This window comes from Trachinotus anak, unplaced genomic scaffold (assembly GCF_046630095.1).
Source record: "Trachinotus anak isolate AG129_WGS33_773 ecotype Australia unplaced genomic scaffold, CSIRO_AGI_Tana_v1 ptg000007l, whole genome shotgun sequence".
NCBI lineage: Eukaryota > Metazoa > Chordata > Actinopteri > Carangiformes > Carangidae > Trachinotus > Trachinotus anak.
The window spans coordinates 6,106,373-6,128,830 of NW_027273858.1; the positions used below are offsets into that span (position 1 = coordinate 6,106,373).

The 22,458-nt window shown below is 37.7% G+C and overlaps 1 protein-coding gene across 4 annotated transcripts in view; it reads left to right on the forward strand.

Annotated features, from left to right (window-relative positions):
• kcnh1a (potassium voltage-gated channel, subfamily H (eag-related), member 1a) overlaps positions 1-22,458 on the forward strand; it is a 40,795-nt gene that overhangs the window by 6,594 nt on the left and 11,743 nt on the right. For 3 of the 4 annotated variants that reach the window (XM_071480083.1, XM_071480085.1, XM_071480086.1), the window contains 8 exons: positions 4,612-4,718; positions 5,118-5,246; positions 7,382-7,500; positions 7,872-8,264; positions 11,609-11,635; positions 14,395-14,552; positions 16,728-16,999; positions 21,095-21,294. In XM_071480083.1, the coding sequence (XP_071336184.1) occupies positions 4,612-4,718; positions 5,118-5,246; positions 7,382-7,500; positions 7,872-8,264; positions 11,609-11,635; positions 14,395-14,552; positions 16,728-16,999; positions 21,095-21,294 (1,405 nt within the window). The remainder of the gene's footprint in view (positions 1-4,611; positions 4,719-5,117; positions 5,247-7,381; positions 7,501-7,871; positions 8,265-11,608; positions 11,636-14,394; positions 14,553-16,727; positions 17,000-21,094; positions 21,295-22,458) is intronic. The other variant, XM_071480084.1, reaches the window with a different exon arrangement.

The window sequence follows — 22,458 nt, forward strand, 5'->3', positions numbered from 1 at the left end:
ATTTGACACAAACGGTCACATGGACACACTTAAGGATGAACTGATTAGATTTTGATGGTCAAAGGTCAAAGGACAAGGTCACGGTAACCTCACAAAACATGGCTTATCGCTGTAATACCTTGAGAGAATTTGTTCAAATTTTGTAAATACATTCACCTGGACTCAAGGATGAATTGATTAGATTTTGGAGGTCAAAAGTCAGTGTGACCTCACAAAACACTTTTTATCCATTACTTAAGACTTCACACAGCAATAACAACAAGATTTCACACAAATGGTTAATATTTTGTATGACTAAGGATAAACAGGGATGTCACCTGAAACTAGTCTGAGTGGTGGAGGCATACAACCATGAAGTGTTAATTATTGTTTTTGTTTAATTCCCCCAGTTTACATGCTAAATTTGAAGATGTACCAATTAGTTATGATTTTGACACAAAGATTAGCCAATGACATTGCAAGAACTTTTAATGGCTACAGCTGTTTTGCTAATCTGGATGAGTTTGGCTGTCAAAGCTAAAATAATCACATTGCTGCTGATAAACTACAGTCAGAGAGAGGAGGCATTTCTTTACAAGGTTTGTTTTAATGCTGTAGGTGCCTGCAGTAGACACTTGTGTGGTGCTCCCACTCACTTCCTTGTATCATATAGACATGGACTTTTGCAGTGCTTGCAAGTACTATGATAGGTTTGTGTCTGAAAATACAATGAGTTAATTTTGTAGGTGTGTTTCTGTAGGAGCCATTTTCAATTCTGTGTATCTATTTATGTTTATTTGTATTCACACCTCCTACTACCAGGCAGAGCATCATTATTCTGAGGTAAGTGGTAAAGAGGCTTACATAAGGAGGATAATGTAATCAGGTTCAGGTGTATACAGTTTTCGATCTGTTTCCCATGCAGTCATATATTAAGTGAAATTAAAACAAAAGATTATATTGCAAGTTCTCACTACAGGCCACCATCTCCCATGTGCAGTGTTTTTGAAGATTTTTAAAGCAAATAGTGTGGTTTACCTCTCGCCAGGGGCAGCATCTGCAGTAAATCAGTGTTGTGTTTAAGTGTGGTTAAAAAGAAGACTAAGAGTCTTGGGACTGCAATTAGTAATTTTTCTCATCATTGTTAAATCTGTTGATTGTGTTCTCAATTAATCGATCAGTCACTTGGTCAATGAAATACGAGAAAATGGTAAAAAAAAAAAAATATCCATTGCAATTTCCCAAAGCCTTAGGTAAAGTCTTCAAATATCTTGTTCCATCCATCTATTTTATTCCGAGGACGGATCGTGATGGCAGCAGGTCAAGCAAATGTCCCTCTCCCCAGTAGTGTTTTCCAGCTCCTCCTGGGGGATCCCGAGGCGTTCCCAGGCCAGATGAGACAGTCCAAAATCCAAAGATATTAAGTTTACTATCATAGGAAACTAAAGAAACTAGAAATGAACTACATTTCTGAAACCAATGGATTTTGAAATTTCTTTCCAAAAGACGACTCAAAGTGATTAATTAATTATCATAATAGTTGAGAAATAATCAGGGCATTGACCTCATAAATGGGCATTTGGGCACTGACCTGAAATGATGAAAGTGTAGATACAGGTTAGGTTCTCTTGCAAAGCCAGAAACCAGATAACTACGTAAGATAAGAGACAAATCTATGATGTAATCAGATTATAAAAACTGAAACTCCCTCTATATGACTGACTGTGGCAGTAAAACTGTGGATGTGGTTTCCCCAGGGCACTCTCTACAAAACTGTTCTCATAAAGGAATGAAAACAAATTCTTTGAACGAGTAGTATTCTTATTTGAGTGAACAATTTCATGACTTTCTTGTGTCAGTAATAAACATGTCAGGAAGCAGTATATTAATAGGATCACATGGAAACAGTTGGTGCTGCCAGATTTGAAAACCGTGGGAGATTTCGTCTGTTGTGGGAGATGGTGTTTGTCACAGCCAGCACTGCGGCTATTACTGATTTAGACCCTCAGGTCCCTAAACATAAGCTTCAGAACATTTGCCAATACAAATATTGAACAGTGTGTGTGACGATTTGTTTAAGGTTTATTTTTAGGTTGCTAGATAGAGTGGAGTCTAGTGTTTGTAAGAGAAAGGAAAACAGACCTAAAATCTTCAAACTGGATGTTTTTGTATGTTTTTTTGTATATCTTAAATTTATATGCAGTTCGTTTTATGTGTATGAATATTACTATAAATTTCAGAAAATTACTTCCATTAAAGTATTAGATAATCAGATTCTTGAGCTGATGTTGCACCAATACTGTTTCACTTCATTGATCTGTTTGTTCTCTGCTGGAGAAAGTAAGTATCATTCATGGATGTCAGATACAGTAAAATCAGCTCATGTATCATTTTTCTCTGAGTAGTTTGAATAAAGCAGAAAAACAAGGGTCTTGTGCTGCGTGTTCTGCGCTGGTCATCGTGCCTCTCCGAAACTCCACAGCACAACCTCAGTTGTTTTGTTTTTCAGGGGCGTTGGAGATAACAAAAATGTTCCCACACTGCTGACTTGAATGTGAAATCTCATGGTTATTATCCATCTTGAGCTAATTAAACTAGACTAAGTTTTGTCTCCATTTTATCTCTCTGATATGGTCTATAAATAATATTGCAATATTTAGGCTATAACGCAATACCATATATATATATATATATATATATATATAATTTGATGCATAAAATCACACCATTATGACTATTCTAGTACGTCCCTGCAATGTTTGTCTGCATTAAAACTCCCTTATTTACTGTACATTCATTAGTGGTTTCTATAGGAACAATTTTAAATTTGCATGCAAAAAGGGGGAAATGACAACCAATTTATATTTGACCCTTAACGAAAACAGAGCTCAAGGTAGTTTGGCATATGATCTACTTTTCAGATGAATTGTACAGATCGTGTCATTAAAAGCTGCTATATTCAGGTATTTAATTATAAAAGTTCAGTCGCTGCGATCCACCCCATTGTTAACAGTTAAACAGCTAGCCTGCTAGTTGCAGTTGGTGACAGCCGTTCTTGTTCTGCTCTGCAGCCCCGACTATGATCCCCAGAGGATGAAACCTAATGACTTTGGTGATCTCCTGACTTGTCCTTTAGTGCCACCATGAGGTTGACTTTTTTCATTCCGAGTAAAATATCTCAACTATTAGATTAATTTTCATGAAGATTGGTACAGATATTCATGTTCCCCTGAGGATGAACAGTAATATCTTCGGTGAGCCCATATCTTTTCATCTAGCCCCATCTTCAGGTCAAGATTTAAATTTGTTCAATACTTTGGTTTATGAACAAATACCTGCAGAACTAATGATATCACCTCCAAGTGGAGACACTGACTTTGGCATTTAGGTTAAAGCCTCACAGAGCTACTAGCATGGCTGTAGACTCTTAGTCTTGCTTACAAAGAGCACCACACTGCCAGTTCATCCCCAAAACATTTCCATTTGTTATTATGCATTTAAATGGAGCTTTTATCTCTTCACTCTTTGTTACCAGTGGCACAGCATTTTATTTTTACAAGCTTTTTCCACATTTTCTTTGCTTTGTTTGGACCAGCACAATGCAGATTAATTATCTGTCAAAAAAAAAAAACATGTTCATGAGCCTGATAATGAGGTCATAAAACATTCGCAGAGTGTGGATGTTTGATGTTTTTGAGGATGACTCAAGCATAAAATGTATTCTCATTTCCCCAGAGTGGTTAAGTGTAATAACTAAACCTCTTATGATATAGATGTTTGTGGATCAAAGATGTTCCATCTCAATTGCTCTTACTTTGTTCTGTCTCTCTTCAATTATGTATATATTTTTTTCTACACTGGATCCTGTAAACATACAGTGACGAACCTGTGGGAATTTTTCATGCATGACAAGGAAGTCATCTGAGGAATAGTTTTCAAATGTTTTTTCTTTGAAGAAAGTAAAATTCCTCCTGGCTCTGAGAATGAAGAAGAGAGAGGACATTCATCAGTGATATTACATCAAGCACTGGTCTGAAAAGTCTCTGCCGCGTCAGAATGTAGTCTCATTAAATTTAGCCTTCCTTTTGTATTTCATAACAAACTAAGTTATATTTAGATCATGCTGGAACATGTTGCTACTGAGGGTGGCAGTAACAAGCAAAGTGAGATGAATGTCTCTGCAGCGTGGTTAAATGTGCTCATGGTTGCTTGACCCATCTCCAGGTTTAATTTGTTTTTGAGGGGTTCTTTGCATTTGGTCAATTAGACACCAGGCTGCATTTATCTTTTTTACGCTTTCATGGTACATTTCAATGAATTTTAATCTACTGCTGCTCTATATTTAATGGAGCCTAATTCTGCAGTGTACCTCTCCAGAGGTCTCTAAGAAGCAGTTAGCAATTGGTCTCCACAGATTAGGTGTAACGCTTCATAAATATTATATTATTTTGTTGCCTTTATTTATTTATTTTAGTTTTATTTAAGAAGTTGAAATTCAGTTTAAAGATATAAAAAGGTGCAGTCAAAGTCACAATCTAATGAAGCTATACTTCCTCAGCACCCTTTAGTGCAAGAATGAATGTACGCTGTGTGTTGAATATTCAAATTGTTATTTCCCTTTGTGTTTTCCAGCTTCATGTACGGGGAGCTCACAGACAAGGACACGACGGAAAAAGTGCGACTAACATTCGAGAATTATGAAATGAACTCGTTTGAAATACTGATGTACAAGAAGAACAGTAAGTAGCAAAGCCATAGGTAAGGAAAGAGAGAAATGTGGTTCCACTCTCTTGTCATGCAAATGTATTCAGAGCCTCAGTAACATACAGAGCTGAGTTCAAAGGCAGCCCAGAACATTTCTACCTCTGTAGAAATGTGCTAATTGGTTGAGAGCCAGACCAGAGAAACCTTCCCCAGAAAAATGTGATGCTGTGTTTGTTTCCACTCGCAGGTGTAGCCTTCCTCTGCTTGCAGGTGCTACAGGGAAACATGGAAAGTTTTGAAAGTCCAGAACATTTTCTGCTTCACTTTACACCATGCAATTAAGATTTCTGCTATATGTACAGGGTCAGTGTCATTTCCTCTGAAAATAAGCAGATGTTGTAGCTAAATATGTGTTGTTCTCTTTATACTTGCAGGGACGCCTGTTTGGTTTTTTGTGAAGATCGCTCCCATTCGAAATGAACAAGAGAAAGTGGTTCTGTTTCTCTGCACGTTCAGTGACATAACAGCCTTTAAACAGCCCATTGAAGACGATTCTTCCAAAGGTTAGAGGCAACAAATTTAATTTGTTCAACTTCATGCCCTCTATCAAAAAGAATGACTTTCTGATGCATAGGCTTGCTGAGAGGCAGAGGTAACACTAGTCTGCCAACAATCACCATTCGACCCTGTGCATTGTGCATCCACTCAGTCAAATACGAACCCCATCAATGACAGTTATCAGCACACAACACAAAAATAGGTTCATTGGACTGTATAACTGTTGCAGACAGCCAAAATAGAACATGAATTAGTACAAGAGAGCGACTACAAACAAGCAGTAGTGACAAAAACAGCATGGGGAGGTGAGATTATAGGGGCTTTAGCATCAACAAGTAGCATCAAGACATTAGCTTGGACCCTCTCTTACATGAGGCTTGGCTACAGGCAACAATAGCAAGCATGGATTTGGACTGCTTGGATAGAAGGTGGCTGTAGTTAGTCCTATAAAAACAGAAATACAGTGCAGTATTTGTGCAGTGTTCAATAGCAAATGAAAGGTAATGTGGCGCTGTTATACTATAGCGAAAAAAAAGAAAATTGGGGGAGGAGGTCGGGGTGGATGGATACATCTGATTGTAGGCTATCAGCAGTCAACCTCTGTTTCTCTTTACCATGAACATAGTCTTTCTTTAACCTACAATAATAGATTTTTTTTGGCCCCTCAGAAACAAGCTGTAGATACAATTCATATTATCATCTTTTGTGTCGTGTTTTTAGCGTGTAATCTGGGAACAAAGCACATTTTTATTCATGAAAATAAATCATGAAGCACAGTGAGGCTATATAGACTATGAAACAGCCTGTTAGCCCATTTCTTGGAGTCGTTAAAGTTTAAAATTTATAGAATAATTATGAACTTTGATAAAACAATTTTGCGATGTGAACTTACCTTCTTCATTTGCAGGAATATTTTAATCTATTTTTTAATAAATGAATTAAAGTATAATATAATGGGCAGGAAAATATGGGAGGAATCTCCCCCATCCACCCACCTATCCAAATCACACCCAGCCTGTTTTTATCCACCTGGAAAATGTGAGTCCACTATTCACTCTTTTTTCAGCTCACATTTTAGCCTCCACCAACTCTTGAGTAAAATATTTGGCTATTTAGCGGCTAAATAATTTAGATAATAATAATCTAGATAATTTTAAAACAGATCTAAAAAGGCAATGCACACTCTAATTCCACTGCACAGTTCTTAGGAGAACTCCACTGATTTTACACACAAAGCCTGTTTTCAGGTTGTGGAGCATGATGATGCATATGTGAAAAAGTTTTGTGACTCCAGACGGATCTGCAAGAAGTCTGATAAATTGCCTCAAATGAGTCACTTGTCAGTTGGATCCGAAGACTACAAGCTTGAGAATGAAACAATCTGATCTCAGCTCTGCTTGAGGCTAGCGCACAAATTTCTGACCAAAGTGTTGAGCTGCATTGTGGGTAATGCAGGCGACAGGTTTTGACAAGAAAGAAGAATGTGTGCAATAAAAAAGACGATATCTCTGGTTCTCTCGCAAGGAGAAACTGTCCATCTTGAGTCTGACTATATAGGAGTGAAATCCTTGATTAAGAGGTTAGTTAACATTTGGTAATTCTTTATGGATCAGTAAAACAGTAGTGTCAGTAAAAGTTCTTCAATTCCGCAGGAAGATGAATTTAATAACTAGATAAAAATGTAGCAACGAGTAATGGGATACAAAACCTAAACATGTGCTTGTTAATGGCTTATTGTGCCTTTACAAAACATTAGCAACAGATGTATAAACATGAATAAAGCCACTGATTACAGTTGTGATTAATGCACAGTAAAACGTTGACCAAAAGGATCCATGTCAGATGAAATTGTGACCTATCACCAGGCCCATAACAGGATCAGTTTACAGAGTAGGCTGGGTTGTGTCAGGGATCATGCAAATGAGTTTTTTTCAGTATGAGAACATTTTAGATAAATTCAGATATCATCAAATTAGAGACGAGACTTTCTGAGGCTGTTGATGCCCTGCATGCCCAGGCAGTACTCTAGGTGTGAGTCTGGAAAACACGCAGTGGCCCCAGAGAACACACAGACCCAGAAAACATTTTGAAAGTCATGATGTTAAAGACTGTGCATACTGTATGTGTTTATAATCCTCAGGCTGGGGAAAGTTTGCCCGACTGACTCGAGCTCTAACAAGCAGTAGAGGAGTCTTACAACAACTGCAGCCCACAGTTCACAAAGGAGAGAACGTCCACAAGCACTCTCGCTTAGCTGAGGTACAGAGGATACAAGTAGTTTTATTTCACTCATTTTATTCAGTAAATGTAAGTTTAAATGTGTCACATTCTGTATAAATGATTATATCAATTATGGGAACTTTCACTTTGATATGAGAGGCTTTTGCTCCACAGATTGAAGGTGCTGTATAAATGTAATTCTCAGCTAACATAAAACACAAGTACTTTATTCTAGAGGGGAAACTTTAGACACTGAGAAATTGTGAACAGAGGAGTCTCTTATATCAGGTCAGCTTCTAAGACTTAGCATTTTTATGAGTCACCGTTAAGACGACGTAAATTAAACTCCAAGCTACAGTATTTTTGGCCTCCTGCTGTGTGTATTTATTTTCTGACACATTGTTTGGCAGGTACTGCAGCTCGGCTCAGATCTCCTGCCTCAGTACAAGCAGGAGACCCCCAAAACCCCTCCTCACATCATCCTGCACTACTGCCTCTTCAAGACCACATGGGACTGGGTCATCCTCATCCTCACCTTCTACACAGCCATCATGGTGCCCTACAACGTCTCCTTCAAGACGAAGCAGAACAACGTGACGTGGCTGGTGGTGGACAGCATCGTGGACGTCATCTTCTTGGTGGACATCGTTTTAAACTTCCACACCACATTTGTTGGACCTGCTGGCGAGGTCATCTCAGACCCCAAGCTGATTCGAATGAACTACCTGAAGACCTGGTTCGTTATCGACCTGCTGTCCTGCCTGCCGTACGATGTCATCAACGCCTTCGAGAACGTAGATGAGGTGGGTCTGGCAGTTCTGTGTGTTTTCCAGGGCATTGCACATAGAGCTGAGATGATCAGTTGATTGAAAGAATATTAATCAGCAACTATTTTGATGATCTATTAGACTTCATGCTGAACATCTGCCAGTTCCAGCTTCTAAAGTGTGAGAATTTGCTGTTTTACTAAATCTGTTGGTCACATAAAACAACCAATTGGAACACGCCAATTTCAGGTCAGGGAAATCGTGACAGGCTTTTTTCTGACATTTTATAGACAAAATATTTATTGAGAAAATGACTGGCAGATTAATTGATGATAAAAAGAGATTAAACAACACTGAGTCGACTAATTGGTTAGTTGACTGATTGTAACTGTCTTGATAATCATCATATTTTTTTAAACAAAAATAGCAAACATTGCCTGGTTCAAGCTTATAAAATGACAGGATCGATAGAGATATGGGTATATAAATCTAAATGAAAATAGTTGTTAGTCGCAGCACTAATTACACAGTCAGGATTTATTTAGTCATAAATTGGAAATAATTTCTGACAATTTCTGAAGTGACCAATCACCATTTATCAGTTAGTGAACTATTAGAGGCAGAAATATAAAGAAAAACATGTAATGAAGATATTATCACTCAATAAATGATTATCAGATTTATGATGCTCTCAAATATCAATATTAATATCAATATTACTGTGGTATTAGCCTCAAAAGTCCAGAAATATTGTGGTAAATAGTTGTTGGTTTTATCTTGATAGTGAAAAATAGTTTTATCTGACAACAAATTGGAAAAATTGTTCTTGTGCTCGGTCTACTAAACTGAGTTACATCTTAGAGGTGATCGTTTTTAAACTGACTGACAGGTTATTAGGTTTCCATGCAGGCACTCGACCGCATTTACTAACCACTGTAGCCTGTTCTCTGGTTGTTGTTTTGTATAGTGACAGTTAAAGTTTGAATAAGCAGTAATAATATGCTTGTTTGTGAATGTATACATTTTCAGCCATAACGAGGAGTGTTTGCTAGAGCGCTATCACAGGATCCTGAGATAATTGGCACATTTTAATTGGGGGAAGCAGCGTTACATTATTAAACTGAGGCACCCTTGTGTCGCAGATGCCCTGAAACCATTAACACCTTATGAGAGCTGACAAAAAGCCGAAATCATGGGAAAACATGTGCTGTGATTCAAACTAAGGCGTGTTATTTTACCCAATAAGCATTTTGACTTTGTCACTTTTTACAGTTTCACCGTCCACATGAATAAATGAGACTGTGTGCTGGTGTTTGAAGGTTTACTGAAGGTTTACCCTCTCTCTTTGGCCAGTCCTGTCTTTACTTGTACACATGGAAGAAAAACAGGTTGTTATTACATAATATTCCTTACCTGCATTTATTTCATGGATGGGAAATAAGTTTACAGAATGCTTTTATGTTAAAATAGATCCAGCCAATACTTACTTTAGCTGGTATCTGATTGAAAATATCTTTACAGTGCAACCACAGCTTCTCAGTCTGATCCAAATGTTCCTGTAGATCACTGTTTTCTCCCTCCAACACACACATACACACACATTGATTAAATGGAGCCTCAGGGTCCTGCACTTGCTGGTTTTCATTATATCAATGCATCATTCTGTGTGTCTGTGTGTGCCTGTGTGTGGTTAAATGTGACACGTCTCATGATGTGTGTGTGTGTGTGTGTGTGTGTGTTGTTGTGACTACATGGCTGTGTAAAATGCTGTGATAGCATTTAAGGGCGCAGTCTGTCACACAGCGAGCAGCACGGCGTACGTCGTCTCTCAGGGGACTGTCTGGTAGCACAACAGTACGAGGTAATGTGAAATGCTGTGATAATGCCTTAAAAAGGGGCTTGTTGGTGGAGAACGAGCACTGAGTATTTGCAGGACCAGCATTTTGGCCCTTTCTAGTCTTTCAATGTTTCAGCATCCGAAACGCTGACAAGTTCTAGTGGCCGGAGCAGAAACAGTCAGGGGTCAGCAGAAGGGAAAAACAACCACCTTTTGTGATTGAAAAGATAAGGCTGGTGTTATTTGATCTTTTTAATGTGTGAAAAAATGAAAATGAATTCATTTTACTACAAAGTATTGTTGGCATAGCTTGTGTTTGTTGTTAAAAGCACAGGAAAAAGCCCAAGCTAGTTGATTAATTGGCAACAATTTAGATAATCGATTAATTTTCTCTGTGAATATTATCAGGTTTCCTTAATTTTGATCAACAATAAACTGAACATTGTTTGCATGTTGGTTGGACAAAACAAGTAATTTTTCAAACAAGTTTTCACAGATTTCTTCTGCTTTTTTTAAACCAAATGTTTTCTTGATTGAAGATTTTCTTGTAAACAAACAAAAGTTAAGTTGACATTGACTATATGCACTGTTTACGCTCATGTGGATGACCATGCTGATCATTATACAACAGGGGTCCAAAAAGACTGAAAATGTTTAATTATTTCTTACATTTCATTGACTAAACAATAATCAATTGATTAAAATAAAAAAGAATCAACAATAGCAGTTAGCCTCAACCATTCACTTCACAGTTCAGCTTCATACTTTCGCTTTTTATTTACTGTGAGGTTCAAGTGAACAAGTGCCTGTGATAAGGTTACAGATGCAGTGGCTGTAAACCAACATCAAAGCTATGGCCGTCCACTTCCAGCATCATCTTCCAGCGCGTCTCTGCAACAACTCAGTGACTCCAATTTGCCCCAAATTGCTTTGAGGCGATCCATGGCAAGGGTAAATGAGACCTAGTAAACAATTGGCCGTGTTATTAAACCAGCAGCAAAACATCTTGCTGCTGCTGCTGCTACAGACCTTAACGACTGACATGAATAACTTTGATGGCTGTTTTCCCCCAACAGGTCTCCAAATAGGGAAGGAAAGATCATTAACGAGGAGCGGCTGTCAGAGTTATTCTTGGCAGTCTTAAAGCGCCGTGCATCACCTTGAGACTGACTGAAACTCGTAGTCACTGTGTCATTTCAGTTTCTAATGACTGATAACCCAAAACAACAACAAATGAACCACTTCATGTTCCCGTCTGACTGAAAGCTGACAAATTAGTGGAGCTCTTCAGTGCATGCTTTGGTCACACTGCACATGCTGTACAAACACAGACAAAGTTGTTTTTTCTGTTTCTTTTTATTTTAAAACCTTTTATTAAATATTGATTTTTCTCATGTGTTTATTCATCGCTTACTACTGATCAAGTGTCTTCTCTCTTACTTGTGCTTCGTTTTTGTTTTTCTTCTTTTTCATTCCTCCGTTCTGTTTGCATGGCCCCCCCTTCCTCTTCTGCCTGTGTTCATGCATGGGACGTGATGAGAAGAATTGGAACCACCGAGCTGTCACTCAAGTAGGCTTCAGTTTGATCAGAATATGATAATGAACAGTTTTGTGTTTTATTTTACTTGTAGACACACATGCACACTTGACAACCATGTTACATAAGATCTCCATCAGGCTTTAAAAACAACATTCGCACATTTCCGGTGACATTTATTCTCGCACCAACATTTCAGACGTAGTGCTTGATGAGAGTACGACAACAGAAGCATCAGTGCATGAAAGAAATGTCACTGAAAGCACGTTAAGATTTGTGCTACTTGTGTTATTTCTTTTTTCCTGCAAAAGCTTGTCATTGCCATGAGACAACAACTATCTGATTGTCTTCTACAAATGTTCTACTATAGTATCATTATAGCTGCACAAGAGCTGATTCAGTCATCAGTAACATGTCATTGGTGACTAATTGATTGCAGCAATGTGACACAGTAAAAATTTCAAATGAATCAAATGAATCTCAGTATTGAAAATATGCTTTTAATTGAAGCATTTCTAAATGCAACATGCTGTGTATTATAAGAGCCACCTGTTTCCTTTTAGACCACTCTGACAGCATCTTTTCTTGATTTTCGCATTTAACTAATTATGCCAAATGTGCCAGAAGCTGAAATTTATGCCCTTTTATTATGATGTTTTAATATTGAACATTGTAGGACTCATAGGCTTATGAATCATAAAATGGTTACCACAAAGTTCTTGCATCCCTGAAAGACTTGGTAACAGGGCTACAGTAACAGTAAAACCAACAGAGTAAACGGTAAAAATGCTGAATTAATCAAATTAGATACAAACAGAATTAAAAGCATTATAAAGAATTAATAGACTAACTACTGTTCAGCCTTTGGTACTCTGACAAGACAGAATTTATTTTTCAAGAAACTTTTAGAAGAGTAAACGTTCTTTGAAATACATTAATATCTTCTTTCCAAAGTCAGAGGTATTTGAAAATTGTAACACTTACTTCAACAGTGATTTGATGATACGTTAAACTGAATATTGTGATTGAAGGGTCATTTTTGAAACAGCAGCTGACAAAGTGGTCTTGTCACAAGGTCCATTTAGTAGTATCACATCACATCTTCCTCAGCAAATGGAGTTTTTCCTCAAGGAATTGTAAATATTCAACTTTTCAGTTTTCAGAGAACTTTAAGGAAAGCCTTCAAAAAAAAAGGAAGGCATGAAACTAACAATATAAAAAAGAAATTGTAGGAATTTAGTGTACTTTTTCAATGGGACTAAAAATAAATAAACAAAAAATAACAGCACTTTTAAAATCTAAAATTAAGTATTTAAACAACTTTTTTACACATTTACACATTTACATTGGGAAATACGCTTATTTGCTTTCTTGCTGAGTGATATGATAATATCAAAACTACTCTCATGTCTATGCAAGCCAGGGGTCAATAAGTTTAGTTTAGCAATTAAGATGTTACAATTATTATTTTTGTTTCCGTCCAAAATCAATAACTGATGAGATTTGGAGGCGCTTGAAGGTTTATTTTTTAACTTTGGATAATTGTTTGCCCCTGTTTCTGGGTCATGCTAAGCTAAGCTAATCGCCTGCTGGCTCTAACTTCACTGAAAACATAGACATAAGTGGCATCAGTCTCCTCATCTCATTCTCGACAAGAAAGCGAATAAGCAAGGGTGTCTGGTTTCCTATAAGACGCATAGCCTACTACTAATATGATCGCAGCACCGCCTGTTTTCAGTTCAGGCCCATTTAGCCTAGCCTAGCGTAAAGACTGTTAACAGAAATAACTAACATGAAACTGCATAAATTGCTTTAGTTGATGAGCCAGAAGTGCTGGTAACTGTACTTTGGAACTTTGAAGAACTGGGCTAACTGTTCCCCTCTGTTTCCAGCCTTTATGCTAAGCTAAGCTAATGCTGTTGGCCCTAGCTTCACAATAAGCAGCCTCATCTATCCAAGAACCATTATTTCCAAAAATGTCAACCTATTCTTTCAATGAAATCTCTTATATCTATTCACTGTTTAACTTTTTGCCCAACTTGTGTTTGTAGAGTTTGCAGCGGAACTCAAAGGCACGATTGCACTGGTAATTGAATTGTCTTGGAGTTCAGATCTGTAAAGTGATTTCAGAGAAGCTGAGGACTCTGGCAGGGAGCTAGATCAGATCAAGTGACAGCAAGCGCTGCAGTTGTACTCGCATTGCAGACCACAGCACATTAGCTAAATCAATAACCCTCCCAGCGTGCACACACACACACACACATGCACGCACAGAATACCACCAGCACCGAAGTGCTAAGCAGATGGATGGGATTGCAATTGTCTGTTTGAATCACTGAGTGGGTGTTTCAATATAAACAGATCAGCTGAGTAGACATTTAGCTGCTGGTTATGTAAATGCTAGAAGTTGTAAAGTTTCATCACATTGTACAGGAATGTTTTTAAAATCAACTCAGCATATGTTAACACTTTGAATCTTGTGTTTTTTACTCATCTTGTATGTGTGTTCTGTTTTTACAAGACAGGTTCGTACACGTACATATTGATTCTTAAAAATGCTTTCAAGTATTTGCTTTTCTTGCATGGCTTTCTGATATATGTGGCATAGATTTTTTTTATATTTGAATATTTGATGTTGAAGTCAGACCATGAGTAAACACAGGAGTAAATCACTTCATGATACTTAATGTTCACAGTGGGTTTAATTGAAACTTTTATATGATGTTGTTGATGCTGTTGTTTCTGATGTCTACCTCTCTTTCTATCTTTCTCCTCTTTCATTTTTATTGTAGGGGATCAGCAGTCTGTTCAGCTCGCTGAAGGTTGTGCGGCTTCTCCGTCTGGGTCGGGTTGCCCGTAAACTGGATCACTACATCGAGTATGGGGCAGCTGTACTGGTCCTGTTGGTCTGTGTTTTTGGACTGGCTGCCCACTGGCTGGCCTGCATTTGGTACGTTCATGATATTTATTATTTATTAATTCATTATTACCTTTAATTTGGTAAATGTTTGGTAACTTGGTAAATATTCTCCATCTATTCCCACCACTTTTACCATCACTGCAATTTGAGTGTGTTATATAATATCCAGAATATTTATCCCAGTCAGGATTTCCTATTTTCAGTCATACAATAATAAAAACAGACAAATGTGACAGTTTAATTTGGATTTGCAATACATGTAATTATAAATTACATAACACATTCTGATAGACTACTATGTTCTACCATCACTGTGATACATGAGTAGCACAGCCAGGTGATATAATGAGGCTGATGATTAAGCTAATTATTACATTAATTAGTGGTTATTTTTTGTCAACATGCTTGTTTTCACACTTCAAAACTGTATGTTTTTCATGCTATAAAGCCAGAAAGAGTTATAGTGGTTTCATGAGAATTAGTTTTTCCTCATTAATATGCAGATTTATGGAACATGGATCTCCAAAGTCTAATCAGATCAGCTACTCTACGGGGGGCAAGTGTGGTAGAAGCATTAAGTTTCCATCATGTGTTGTGCTTGATTTATTATGTTTCTGAGAATATCTAAACATGCACACACATAGTGTTGCAAATGCCATCATGACAACTTAATGTCCTGCATACTTTAAAATATGGAAAATATGCTAGACGGATGATGATGAACACCAGTTTTTTCTTTTGCCAATAACCACTTACACACATCATAATAACACATTTTCATGTGCACAGTTAAGTGTTTTTTTTTTTTATTGTTCTTTCTTGGTTCACAAACTGTGAGTCAGGACTCGTGCAGAGGCTCTAACCAGTATCATAAACATTGTTCATTGGCCCAGACGGTATAATCAAAATTGAATGAGCGACTCTGGTGTTGCTCTAAAATCACACTCATGTACCAGTAAAAATAGCTCCTGCATCGCTTCCCTCAGTATGGTTTCTGTGGTTGCCATGGTCACACACCGAGTCATGGCGTCCAGATGAGAAAAGTTGAACCATCATCAGCTCAGACAATGACAGCAAGTAGCCACGTCCGCTCACGACAGCAGCAGCCTCCCTTTCTCCTTGCCACTGCCAGTATGTTTACATTGGAAACAATGGAAGTGGTTGTCATATTAGATAATCACCAGGGTAATAATAGGAAAATGTAAATCCTGTTATATTTTGGGATTTTCTCTTATTTTTGCTATTCTTTTGTGAAACACTGTTGAGTTTTACTTCCTGAGACCTCTAAAAATGATTCAAACTGAAAAGATTCCTTATAGCTTAGAGACATAAATCCTGTCATGAGGGGTCACAAGGAAAGAAGGTTGGACAGATTCATTACACAGCAGATATAAGAGCATCAACAGCAACAGTTTTTGCTGCATCATCAGATTCACCAGATTTGCATTCTGATGGATTTCTTTTTTCATCTCCAAGGCTTTCTCTGAGACGCTACCTAACTCAGAGGTGTAATGAATAACCAACTCAGTTTTTACACAAACAATTTAGGAGAAAAAAAGAAAACAAAAACAAACAGACTGATCTGTCCTCTAGTGCCACCAGCAGGTAAGACTTTTCACTTATCTACCATGGTATCAGATTTTGTACAGACATTCATGGTTCCTGGAGGACCCTCTAAGTTTCTATGCTTCTGTGGCGGTGATAACCAGGGCCAGAGGCTAATTCACAAATTAATTTACTAAGTGACACGATCTAACTCAAATGTCTGCAAGGATCAAATGAAGTGATGACATTTTATATCCAGATGGTCAAAGATCATCTTCATTGTCACATAATAATGTTCTGCCAAAACACTACTGGCCATTATTCAATGCTGTAATTTAGGAAGGGGGATTGTGATCCAAATTGTCCGGTTGGTAACTTGCCTGAATAACTATTGGATGAATTGCCATTTAATTTTCATTGTGTCCAATATTTTGGTTTAAGACCAAATACTTGCAAAACTAATGACATTCCCATCAGCAATGTTAGCATCCAATGTAGCAATTTGCGCTAAGCACCATTGTGCCTAAGTAAAGCCTCATAAAGCTGCTAGCATGATTTAAAATTACAAAGTGTGCAACACATTTTCAACTCTCATTAACAGAAATGCAATCTCAAGGTCTAATTGTGTAGTAGTCTAATAACTGTTTATTTACACTCCAGGTACAGCATCGGAGATTACGAAGTTATCGATGAAGAAACCAACATCGTGCGCATGGACAGCTGGCTCTACATCCTGGCTGAGACGGTGGGCACACCATACCGCTTCAACGCCAGTGGCTCAGGGAAGTGGGAGGGCGGGCCGAACAAGGACTCTGTCTACATCACCTCCTTGTACTTCACCATGACCAGCCTGACGAGCATCGGCTTTGGAAACATTGCCCCGACAACAGATGGAGAGAAAATCTTTGCCGTGGCCATGATGATGATAGGATGTGAGTGAAGGTGTTCTTCCTTCTCTCTAATGTAGCACATACTTGATACATGAGAAATTTAATTATACTCTTTAAAACCACAGTCCACTGAGGTAGGAGCAGATGAATATCTGAGCAATATGTCTGACTTTCCTGTAACCTACAATAATCTGCTCAGGCTGTATATCATTTAGAACTACTGACTGCAGTTTTTATGTAATTTACACTATCATTTACGCTATCATGGCCTTGATAGTGCTGCACTGTTCTCAACGGTACTTTCACAGCATAATACCTAATGTATAGTATATTCCTCTGACATAAAGTCACGTATGAAAACTTTTTTTCGGGCTCAGAGCACGCTGTTTTATTGGGCACTGTTTTATTTTGAAAATGCCTTTCTTGGTTGTTTTTACTCCCCACCACAGGTGGGGACTTTTCAGTTTATTAATGGAAATTTTGAAGGTATTTATTCACATTTTCACCTGCTAAGATATACACTGTGAAAATACCATTTTCAAATGGGAGATTGTTAATTTGAGTATTCATCCCTACCGTCCGATCAGATTTCACCAGTCAGTCATATTTTGTACACATATTGTTTGGAGCAGCTGACATCAGATTGTCATGTTGATCTAAGAAATATGGCAGTTTAAAGGCAAAGTTGTGTTAGCAACCAAGCTGACAAGCTTGCAAACAGACAGTGAGAGCTTTTATTTCTTATCAATAGATCTTTATTGAATGAAATGATGTACAATCATGAGAACAAAATCCCAAATGGAGTAAGTGGCACAGTACAAAGAAGACAGGAACAGTCTTGGGGAGCCACTGAGACCAATATGATATCAGTTAGCTCACCTGCCAAGATCTCATCCGCACTTGCCACAGTTTTTGGGGCAATTTTTCTGAATTTTTTTTTATGGATGCAGGTATTTTTCAGCATCTGGCACAGGAAGATGGGATCCCCATTCTCAAACCTACAAAGCTCAGATTGGCTTAGCTGTCAGTTAGCACTACACCAGACCTATTTAAATCACTGAATTATCTCAGATGTGGGCAAGTTATATGTATTTATAACTTTAACATGCTGCTGTTAGTTTATTGTTGTTTTAGTTTCATTTTCAAAAATTACACATTTCCATGGCAAAATCTTGTTTATACGGTGAAACAGAGATAAGAAGATTAGTTTTGACCAACATGGCAACATAGTCCATAAAACTGAAGTGGTACAGAGCAAGCCAGATTGAATTAAGAAAGCTGTAAGAGGTTTTATATTGTATAGCTTTGGCACTGTTGTCAACTCACATTAATACAGTAACATACACAGTATGGCAGAAGCTGTGTTATTCATGCCAGCATCAGACTCTTTACCTTAGACTGCTATACGGTATTATACTGAATTATTCAGATTTTCTGGAACTCACGCAAGTTTTTAGTACTTCTGAAATGCCTCAGAAAAAAGCAATTTTAACAAGTTCTGTGGCTTACTGGCAGCTTTTATGCCTGTAAATGTAAATGTTTTGGTACACTGAAACATATGAGTCATGAATCAGAACAAAACAGCTGTCAAATCCATAAATCTCTGAAAATGATAGGAAAAAAATGACTACTATGAAAAATATCTAGCTATTTATGTCACTTGTTGTGGTTAACCAACACACAGGACGAGCCAGTTTTGCTGTAGACATAAATAACAATGACTGAATTATAGCTTTGTTAAGTAGCCTGCTCTCACAAACTAACAAAAATGTCCAATCTTCTAGAAAAGGAGGCAGATTTTCACAGCATGCCCTGCTCTCCACATCTCAATATTAAACATTTACAAGGTGTCCTCTGCTTCTGTATTTCATAATACAGTGTACAGCGCAGTGCCATTATGTGTGACTGCACGCGGCAAGCAACACCTCGGAGCAATAACTGACACTGCCAGATCAATTTAGCACAGCGCTCCCTCTGCAATCACTCCTCACCTCTGTTGTACTTTTTTCAGCCACAATTTCAACCCGAGACAAGAGGATGATTGTCGCCCCCTCTCTCTACCTTTTGGCTGTTCAGGTTTATGAATACGCTCCCGGGGGAACTGGCAAAAGTCATATGCAGACTTGGTTCTGTTTAAATTTCTCATTGTGTGATACAAACCAGCTTAAAGCGTAAATATCTAAAACCAGACAGCCTCAGGAGGATTCGGTTGTAGATGCAATCTACTGTAGTCCATGGCTGTTCTCTATGAAATATGGATGCCCTGATACTGTTCTATTTTTACCATCAGCACTGGATCAGTGCTGGCAGTAGAAGATCACAGTGTGACGAGGGATTGGGGGGGTGGCATGGGGAAGGGGGGCACTATACATATGTCCTGTTTCTATAGCAACTGTTTGCCAGGGGCTTCTGTTTCTGACAACTGTCTGTTAACTACCTTCAAACAAGCGAGCTGTTAGATGCCGAGCAACGATGCAACGAAGTTGTGCACATCAGCAAGTAAAGAGCAATGTTGGGGACTAGATGAAGCTCTGTTCCACAGGGACCGATTTAGTTTCCTTTGTTGCAGCATTTTCTGCTTATCAGAGAAGTGATGGTTGCCATCTGCGCTCAAGCTTGGAGTAGCAGCCATCTCTGAACTTTGGCAACTTCAAAAGGAGGCGATTGTCAAATCATCTCAGATGTAATAAGCTCAGACCTTTTTGAAAATTATTCTTAATCTGTTAACTTGCTGATCTTGATGCAGCACTGAGAGTACGCCACAAACAAGAACGTATTCTTTGTGTTAAGGTGATAAAGTGATGCAATACTGCAACACTTGATAACATAGTAGTATAGTGAGGGATCGTGATGAAAGGATGAAAGTTGTGGTTATCCTTGCCTTTGGGGAGTTTTGAGTGCATTTTAATTAGTATTATTCCCTGTGCAGTTTTTCAACACTTTGATTCAAGATTGTACACAGTGAAATAAACAAACACACACAAACGCATGCACAGGTTACTGTCATCATCTGAGGATAATTGAAATGTGTGGCTGGCATGTTTCCTCTCCATCCCTTCTAGCAGGGCTAATTAGGGCTCCATTGCCAAGAGAACACCACTCACACAGAGCAGACATCTGATGGCTTTGATCCACACACGCGCCAGCTGTTGCACCAGTTCAAACACACAACCACCTCAGAGATGTGCTTTCTTTTCCTTTTCTTTAATTCTCGTATCACAAAACAAGTTAAGAAAAAATGTCATTATTTAGTATGGTTACAGCTGCATGGGAATGAATGTTTACACACACACGCCCAATAAAAAGCTGTAATTATAGGCAATGATGAGGAGTAACTGTTTATTTCCCATGTGATTGATTAGTGCACTCACCGTATAAAACAATATTAGGTCTTAAGGCACATTTGATCTGATGTTTCATGTAACGTAATAAAGACCACCTGTCTCATAACAGAGCATTTGGGGATTTTTGTGTCCTTGTAAAATCAGGTTTGGACAATTATGCTCCTCAGAACTAAAATTTTGGAAATTATGATGTCTTTTTAAACCCACTCTTTGATATTTTTATGTCCTCAAACCATGTTTTTAAGATTATTTTTTGTATTTGTGAAGCCAGAGATTTTTCATTTTCCTTTTTAAACCTAAGCATGAAAAAAATCAATGTCTTTGTTAAAAATGTTTTCAAGATTTTTGTGCTGTTGTAAACTTAATGTTGGAAATTTTGCGTCTTTGTAAACCAGATTTTTATGTCCTTGGAAATCCTGACTTGAATTTTTTTTTTTTTTTTTTTCAGATACAGCTATGGAGATTTTAATGTTTCATTTTAAAAGCTACTGCAGTGTCTATTCCTTGAGTAACATGTCTTAAACAAATCTTTCAAAACCCACAGGATGATCTGAGAAACTAATACTTGAAAAATGAAACAAAAATCATCTGATCAATCACTGAGTGCCTATAACAGTTGCCATGACCAAACCAGTCCAGTGGTCAATTACACACACACACACACACACACACACACATATATATATATGTATATATACATATATATATTGTAGTTAGCATACAGTATAGTGTTACTCACAAGTTATAATAATAATTATTATTCTCGCTTTCCATTCTCTCCTTATTTAACCAGCCCTGCTTTACGCCACCATCTTTGGTAATGTGACAACGATCTTCCAGCAGATGTACGCCAACACAAATCGTTACCATGAGATGCTTAACAGCGTTCGAGACTTCCTCAAGCTTTACCAGGTGCCCAAGGGTTTGAGTGAAAGAGTTATGGACTACATTGCCTCCACCTGGTCCATGTCACGGGGTATTGACACTGAAAAGGTACGTCAGACTGTATCATCTTTAATGGCTCCTTTATAGCGTGTGATGACAGGTTTTCTTTATCCTCCGGTAGAGTATTATTTCCAGTGGCAATAGAAATTAGCTACAATTACTTTAACCTCCCTAAACAGTTTACAGTTTCAAGTCACCATGATCCAGATGAATTATACTGAGATGAAAAAAAAAAAACCTTCGTCTGACTCACCTACAAAAAATTGACCTCTTGTAAAACCACAACATATGATTTTTTATTCTTTGGTATTTGTCTGGATTAATCAAACCAGCTTTAAATTGTTAATTAGCGAGTGCTGGTAGGTGAGTTTTTGTTACCTTTGGCTAGCTGTTTCCCACCTGTTCCAGCTTATATACTAAGCTAAGCTAACCAACTGCTGGTTGTACCTTTGTATTCAAATGAAAGTGGTATTTATTCTCTCTTCTAAGAATAAAGAGAATGTTTCCAAAAATGTCAAACTATTCCTTTAATAGTCCAGCAATAGTCACAGCACTTCTGTTTTGTTTGGCTGGACTGCAACAGTAGGGCCATTCCTATGAATGCAAATGTCTCTGACAACTGACTTATTATATGTTTTATATAATAGCAGTCAGTTTTTTATTGTTTGTTGTGCTTTTTTTGATAATCCTGAGCATCACTAATTACATAAATACAAACGTATTTATAAATTAGCAGCCCGTTATGAAAAGCAGACAGTGGTATGGCATTTATGGCAATAAACAGTTAACACCAGCCATCCTACTATTCATGAATTCACATGATGGTAAAATGATTTCAATGTGCGGAAATTAAGCCATTAAAGCTGGTAGCAGATAGATTGAACTTGTGCTGCTCTGGTTGATTAGAAGCCAGAAAGCATCCATATCACTGCACCCTATTTAAATCCACCTGTCCAGAATCCAATCATGGAAAAAAAATGTATTATTTTACTTCAAACAGGGGACATAACTTCTAATAAGACAAGGATTTTGTCACGGGGAAGACTTCATGTAATTAAAATCAAAAGGTTATATTTATTGTGTCCTCTTTATTATGCTTACACTGCATCTATATAGCATTTATTTGTCTGGCTTCAGGCCACACTGAAGGGTCTAAAAATGGCACATAATCCCTCTATGCTTGACATTCATCTTCAAAGAGATTTGTTTTAA